Source organism: Homalodisca vitripennis, unplaced genomic scaffold (assembly GCF_021130785.1).
Source record: "Homalodisca vitripennis isolate AUS2020 unplaced genomic scaffold, UT_GWSS_2.1 ScUCBcl_3111;HRSCAF=8414, whole genome shotgun sequence".
NCBI classification, from domain to species: domain Eukaryota; kingdom Metazoa; phylum Arthropoda; class Insecta; order Hemiptera; family Cicadellidae; genus Homalodisca; species Homalodisca vitripennis.
This window is the reverse complement of record NW_025779224.1, coordinates 27,667-35,934: the sequence shown is the minus strand read 5'-3', so window position 1 is coordinate 35,934 and position 8,268 is coordinate 27,667. Positions and strand designations below refer to the sequence as shown.

General features: G+C 31.2%; 1 protein-coding gene across 1 annotated transcript; it reads left to right on the top strand.

The window, feature by feature from the left end:
- The first annotated feature begins 381 nt into the window (after positions 1-381).
- LOC124372399 lies at positions 382-7,994 on the top strand. The gene is made up of 3 exons (XM_046830798.1): positions 382-396; positions 5,090-5,192; positions 7,720-7,994. Exons 2-3 carry the CDS (start codon positions 5,097-5,099, stop codon positions 7,927-7,929), a joined length of 306 nt encoding a protein of 101 aa, XP_046686754.1. The 5' UTR covers positions 382-396; positions 5,090-5,096; the 3' UTR covers positions 7,930-7,994.
- Positions 7,995-8,268: the final 274 nt, after the last annotated feature.

The following is an 8,268-nucleotide window of genomic DNA, read 5'->3' as shown; positions in this document are numbered from 1 at the left end:
TCAATTAGTTTTTAATAATATGGATAATATTGATATACTTATACTCAAGACATATTAAATAAATGTTTTAGATATGTATAAATGACGCAGTACTTTTTAATGTGAGTTTCACACTTGTTTGCAAGTGAAACAATTATAGATTGAGACGCTTCAACCATAAACTTCTTATCAGCGAACTAAACAACCACAGTTGATTGAATTCAATAATAATGTAATGTCAAATATGAAATACGACTTACATGTTTTTTAACGCTAATTTGACGAAAACAATACATCCATCGGTCGTAAAACTGTCATAGATAAATATTTATGTTAGGTTGGTTATTAACTGAAGCTATAAATAGAAGTGAAGAAGTGAGTTTTCCTCAGTTGACTCCTGATTCACAAACACAAAAGGTAAGCATTTTAATCATTACTTTATGTATTTTGAAGAATAAATGTATTTATAATGTTTTGTTAGTGTTAGACATTTTCCTAAAAATATACAAGGTGTAATGGTGTTCATATAAATTCTATCGAATGTTTTTGAAAAGTTGTTCCTGAATAAAGACTTAAACAATTCTTGACTTTCACTTAAAAAAAAAAAAAAAACAAAGCGGGTTATACCTAATAAATAGACTAGAATAGGTATTGAACACTCCGGGGAAGCAATAAAATGTATAATAATTATAGGTTTATGGCATAAAGATTAGTTATTTCTATGAATAATTTAAAAAAGTAAATTTATGGGAACCGTTACTTGTGATTTAGTATAACTTCTGTAATTAATATACCAGATTAACTTGTTGTATTCGAGCACTAAAAAATTTGTGTCATTAAAGTGTAACAATCATTTCAGGCTACTATGTATTTGTATTAAATTCAATTTAATATCATTTTAGCTATCTTTCAATTGCACATGCACTGATTTTCATCTGACAATTTTGCCAGAAATGCCGGTAAAAATTTAATATATAAAATATCGGTTTGTCATATTTTTCGTAAGGTACCTATATACGTTTCACTATTGTCTGAGATATTAGTATACATATTAATAGTTTTTAAGTTTTAGTACTTAAAAATTTTAGTACATAAAACTTGGAATGACTTTTTATGGTAGGACGGACACCAACCCGAAGTGAAACGCATTCCAACGTCTCTCTTTTCTATTTATATAAGCAGTTCAGTTAAAAAGGCGTGAATGAAAATATGGGTTTACAATTAAAAACCCAAAGCTACCCCATAAAACCTTTTAATTATCTTTAAAATAAGCCTAACACTTTTATTTAAAGCATACAAAGCATACAACTTTGATATAAAATATTACTGTTAAGTTTTTTTATATGAAACTATTCCCCTTTTTAGTCCTACCAGTAGATGAAGACATTTAATCCACAATTTCCGATTACTTAGTACAGTTTGGTCGTCTCATAGCACCGAATTCTCAGATTTAGTCTTAGTCTTTCTCGCATATGGGAATTATCATCGATATTCCCTTAAAATATAAATTCCACTAAATCGAAAAAATTAGTATCAGATCTGTCTTCTTTCCTGTCCACATTATAATATATGGGATAAGGAAAAAAAACGGTTCATTATTTATCCTATTAATGTCATCCCATTCCTTTTATAATTCCATATTTCTTTTGAATTCTTGATATGGATATGAGAAATAACATACTTTTTTAACTTACTAATCAGATTTCATGTTTTCTAAGTCTTTAAAAATCAAATCCTATTTTATAATTCTATTAAATAAGACTCGTTCCTTAGTCAATCTGGCATCAATGATCTTTTAAATAGCCAAGTTTACATACTGGGTACTTATGTAATAACCAAGCAGTACTTTCAGAGCTCAGTGAAAGGCCGTTCGGAATTTTAGCTGATCTCGTAAAATCTAGTCTAGTGAATTGTGACTTGCTAGTCAAGGCGCTGACTTTAACCCAATTATTCACCTCTGTGATTCTGAGATATTTATGATGTATATGATAATAACAAGTACAAAACATGGATGTTTAGATGGCTATAGATGTCACTAGTCCACACATTATAGCCATTTTGTATGGAGACATAGCTGAATAAAATAGAAATGTTTTAAGAAATCAATGTCCCATATTAAATTTAATGTTAAGCCTTTGGGGAGTATTAACACCTCTTATGGTTGTGTCATACCCAGGAGTGTGCGTGTTTCATTATGTGCTTCGTTTTTTCAGTTCAGATTAGTGTTGACAATTTAAAGTCTGTAGTTCGTCCCGAAAGTCAGTTTTAAATCGATTAAAAATTTGTACTTAATGTAGAATTTAAAGAAATCAAGCTAAAAGAAACTTTAAAAAATAAAAAGGAAAACTTAAAACAAGCTGAGTGCTTAATACACCACTAAAGAAAAATAGAAATAAGTAGCAGGAACTCGTCATTGATCAGTGGCAAGACTACGGTTGTTTGGCCTGCCAAAGTCATATCGTACTTCAAACAGGAAATTATGAATGATATTTCGTAAAGTTTCAACTAAAAATTTAATGTTTATTGCTTGTGGCATTCTATAGATATCATAGATGGACATGCAATCAACAAAAGTATATTTTAATCCCATGGAAAACAAAATAGACTTTTTGTCAGCCGACTGAGATTAGATTCAATAACGCTTAAGTAGCATCCAGTTTTGGATATAAACCATCACAGAACTTATTCCCTATCTATTTTAAAATGAATTTACATTCAAAATTTAAAGACTGTAGGTTAAGTTTTCCTCTAGACATCGTTCCATATCATTCAGTTACAATTTGTGATTTATTAAGTTTGGGTTTCACATCAAAGTTTAAGTAATATAAAAATCTACACATAAATTAACTAAGTAATTATTTTTTTTGTATTGAGATAGTTAGGTAATTCGTATTAACATGTTGCAAGTTTCTTTACAAATATTTATTCTGCTATGTTCTTGTGGCCATTATGGTTGTCATTAAACTCAGTGTTGCCTATATAGAAATGTATCTTAACGGAAAAGATCAAGTTTAAGCTAGTTTGTTTTATAGATATCGTAGGAACAGACGGACAGAAATGAGATTTGTCCAGCACCTCGAGTGATAGCCTTCGATAATGCTCAGACTACAATATAGCCGGTGACTAGTCCTAACCATAATAAAGCACAGAGAGCCTAGCTTATATTAATAACAAAATAACATAATAGGCAGAACCAAAAAATCAATTAAACTGAGAGAAAAATACGTAAAACTATCAGGCCAAGGATGATAAGTAATTCCTCTGTCATGAGTCACGCTGGTGCCATGATTTGGTATCGTCTTTTAGTTGGTTTTTGATTAGGAAATACATTTTTTCACTTATTCTCTGAAAGCTGAGCACTGTTCCATGTATTACGATCAATAATTTATAATGAAGATTTATTATTGTTGCGTAACATTTAGTAAATTAAGTATTGTTCTCTTATCTGATATTTAATTAAATGTTACGGTACATAAATATCATTTGGCAGGACATAATATAACTCTCTAATATAAGAGATAATAGAGCACCTGAACACTATAAGTTTGAATAAACATTAAACGTTCCTCTACTGTGCTTGAAGCAGGTAAGTTAATTAAGTTTGTGCATTACACCATACTGAACTATTGCTTTTACACTTTCTATATAAATATTCGTATTAATTCTGTTAAACCTCGCTTTTGACTACATTGCACGAATCTTTTTTATAAAATTTGTTTTTTAATACTGAGAGATAAAAAAATATTTCTTATTTGTTTTAAAAGCAAATTGATTGTGTATCGCAACTTCTTTGGGTAAATGCAGTTTATTGTAGTAACGGTAATTTAACTTTTTATAGTAAGTGTGAGACATAACTTTGAAAGCTGTATGAGTCATCTAGATGTATTTTACTAGATAAGTTAAGTAATCCTGATCACTAAATATATACCACAATAAAATAAACCATTTGGGCCCTTACATATGAAATCAAAATCGGTACTTTGAATGGTCAATATTGTGTAGTGGAAAATGGCTATATGTACGTCGAAAAAACTCTATCTAATAAAAATATAGAGATGACTAATATTTTGGCTTGCATATTAATGACAGTTACTTTATAAAGATTACCATGTAAAATATTTTTAAAATGTATGTAAAGATTATTTTTTATATGGGTATTTTTATCTGTGTCTTACAGTAAATAAACCTCTGTTTTCGTTTGTTTCATTGAGTAATTGAAAATTCGACGGTTCACGTTTTTGTGAGATCTGCATAGTTACCTAAATATTTTTCTACCATAAAGGTATATAAAAAACGTGAGTCCGTCACCTGGATACTTCAGTTACGTTGCCAGGATATGAATCTCAAACACTAAGTTCGGTGTTTTCCCACTTAAAGTTTTGGCGATGATGAAACCGTGGCTATTATCACACCAAAAGATGTTTTGTTATCTACTCATTTTCCGAGTCAACACTTTATATTTGACATAGGAAACTTCTCTAGTCCACTGGAAAATACCTAAGTAGCTTAAAATATCCGCGTAGTTTGCAAAATGAGTAAAATCTTACACCCAAATAAAACAAACTTTACAACCTAACAATAAACATTAGTACATTCCTTCCCGTACTTCTATAAAATACGAGCATTTCTTCTGGCTACGTGTGCTGCGGCTTTAATGAGGGCTCATAGGATGCTCTCGTAATATTGTGAAGTTCAGTGCCAGGTCTTGGGCAACAACCAACTTTACGCATCACCGATAATTATTTATTTTGCTTTGGTTGTAGGGACACCTTTAGCTGTTGCTGCCAGTGAAGAAAGTAATGCGCACATTTATTATTTTTGTGATTTCATTTTGTTTCTGTTTCCTTGATAAATAATTTTAAATTATAAAACATGAATGATTGAAATCACTGAAATTAGGGTTATTTTGTGTATTATTTATATATTAACCGGGCAAATAATTTATCCATGTTTTAGTCAATAAATTTAGCAAATACATCAATCTGTATTAAACAGCTCTATATACATACACATAATAAATACGTAAAGGACATTGTGTATCAATTAAGTTCTTTTATTCTATTTATTTGGAACTCTTCAAGAGACTATTATATTTTATTCTTCATTCTAGAATAAACATGTGGACTATTGTTGTCTTGGCAACTGCTATATTAACTTCCGCTACTGCGTTGGAAAATGTGGTGCCTTACCAGCACCCCTATTCTTATCCACAGGTAAAACATCAGTTACATCATTGGAAAACTCACATCATGATTTGTTCAGGTTTAGTGCTACCAATGTAGTTTTTAAGTCACATTCGCAGGCTAGTAATATATTATGTGACTTGTATTAGAGCCGATAAGGACCACCAGTTTTTCTACGGTGGTGATTATTACGTATTATATTACCTGATATAATAGTACTATACTATACATATAATTATATTACTATCATTTTATTTGATAATTAGAACTCCATGGTTCTCTCTTAGTTTTAATGCCGGTAATAAACTGTAATGATCACGATAGATAACTAAGATCCAATTAACTATTGAAGGGAGAAAAAAAAATTGTGGTATATGATGTATACTTTTAGATTAGGTTGAAATAATGTATTGAGACAGTTTATCGGGTTGCAGTTGTTAACATTTTATATTTGTTTTATTCTATGTCACTGTGCGAAAACTCTACCATGTAATGTACCATGCGTGTGCGTTGGTTATGACGGTAACGTACATAGTTCTTTCGTCCCTTTACTACATCCAGAATATGTTTATTAATGTTTTTATTGTTTTGTAAATAATATAAATAGAATAACGATTTACTGAAGATCAAGACTGTTTTAAACTCAACGTATTAAAAAATGGTGTTGTAAACAATTGATACACTTCAGTGTCCATGCGTGAATTCCATTTTACTCAATACCGAAGCAATGTAGTTCGAGATTTTCATTTAAACTGATTTTGAAATCGAAGTTAAGTTATAAAGGAACGATTCAATTGTCAATCAATTATAAAAGTACTCATAGCAGGAAAATGGGGAGAGATAATCTACTATTATATTACAAAACTATTAATATTCTATCAAAGTTCCATGATACCAGACGATTACTGAGTCAAAGTTTCAGTTGAATGAGTCATAAATTTTGAATTACAGTATTAAAATTCTAACATTATTGAAAGTCGAATTTATTACCTACTTTTTCACGCCCAAATTGAATTGTTCTTAATTAATTGTAGCATTCTCAATGTAAAACATTTCATATGTTTTATTTCTTATAAAGATTTGTGTTAAATATAGAAATAGATTTAAATCAAAGTGTTTTGTCTAGTATTGGTGTTTTGTCCAATTTTATTGTTGCTGTAATAACATGTCGTAATTTAAACACCGATCCCACATTAAATAATAAATGTAACTTTGGATTAAAAGGAACTTAGATCATTATGTAACCATATGTCTGTTTCGGCTCAGCGTCCTTCTTCCTGTACATATGTAATATTTGCAACAAAATAAATAATTTAAAACTTAGATGTTTTACGAAGTTGTACAAAATACGTTTGGTTGTAATCTATTTAGCTAAGGATGTATGTATTTTTTCTAAAAGGGTAGAATTATAGTACTAACCTGTAAGAAATACATAATCCCACATTTTTAATTCTGTAACATAATATATTGTTTACTAAGCTTTTGTTATCAATTATTTCCTACAGCTGTAAATAATGTGGTACTTTAGTATGAAAAAGAGATAGTTATACGTAGTGGTATTGTGTGTGGTATTAGATGCAGTGAATAATTTAAGAACGTATCTTGACTAAAACCTTGAAAGTTTTCAAACTATGCTGGTTACGCTGTGTGTATTGTAGATTAAATTGTTTAAATATAAACTGGAAATTAAAGTGGACAACGAAAAGAATTTCTATAGTTGTAACTTAAGTTTAATGGAAGAGAGTGGCAATAGATATAAAAAAAATTGGTTACATTATGAATGTGAACGAAAGCTGGAAATGTGGGTGAAATACTTCAACCTGAACCAAATATAAACATTTTTCTCATATAAAATAAATAACATTCCAGTCATGTTATAAAAAAAAATTATAAAATCACACACTTACTTTTAGCTATTCTTATATAGATCTGACAAGAAAACTGCTATTTCGAATATTTATAGCAAATAATGTATTGCCAAGGGTGCAGTGGAGCAGGTACTGTGGTTATCGCAAGATAACTGAATCAAGGAACGTCAAGCGATGCTGCTGCTTGGACGAGTGAACGCTAAGCGATCCTGTCTTTGCAAGCAGCTCGCTTGCCAGGTCCTTGGTGTTGGTTTAGTCACCGTGAAACCGTTGGCCCTAGGTTGTGTTAGAGAGGGCTTCTTAGCCCTAACTTCGCCTAGTTAAATTATACATTCCAATAGCGCTGTGTAGCGGGCTCAAGGGTTATCACAAGATAGCCGGATCAAGCAAAGTCGAGCGTGGCTGCTGCTTGGATAGGTGACCGCTGAGCGATCCTCTCCTTGCAAGCAGCCCGTCTGCCTGGCCATTGGTGATTGTTCGGAAGTCACCTTGCTCCCCAGGTTGTGTTAGAGAGGGCTTCTCAGCCCTAATTTCGCCTGGTAAATTAAGACTTCTTTTCTTTTACTTTTTTTACATTCTTTGACCTTTTATTCCGATAAGAAATATATTTTATATTAAAAAACTACTAAACTGAAATCAGATGGTGCCACCGCAAACTCTGTATAAACTAATAATTTTTTATTCCACAGAACCACATGAGCAGCGGCACCTACACCGGTTGGAGAGCACCAACATGGGGATATCCAAAGAGTTTTCAACATAAGTTATTAGACACGTTCTCCAGCCTGTGTCCTGACTGTCTGAAGGCTGATGGAGTAGACGAGGTTACCGGGATTCCAGGTTTGAAGGATGCCATCGAATATTTCATACTTCCATTCCATAAAACCAACTATGAATGAAATGTTGGACAATTTAGGAATTGACAAAGGAGTGACATACAGATATTTTGTTAGTCTTTGCGATAGAAATGAACACGTTATAAACATTCTGCCTGCAAGTGATGTACTGAAAAATGTTTTGCTCTGATATAAAACAGACAGTGGAGGAAGGATATTTTTGAATCCGAATATTGATGATGGTTTTACTTGGGAATTTAGCACAGCACGTTTGAATAAATAAGTTACTTTATCTGTGAGTAATATCTACTTATTTCTATTTCCTCAATATTTGTACATATGTGTATATAATATTATCATACCAGATTGAATTCCGACTAAGCATGGCGTTTTCTTAGTCTA

Excerpts from the sequence above, each read along its gene's own strand:
- LOC124372399 (XM_046830798.1), top strand. The coding sequence starts at position 5,097 with ATGTGGACTATTGTTGTCTTGGCAACTGCTATATTAACTTCCGCTACT. Across the intron at positions 5,193-7,719 it reads ACCCCTATTCTTATCCACAG|AACCACATGAGCAGCGGCAC; the intron begins GTAAAACATCAG and ends TTTATTCCACAG.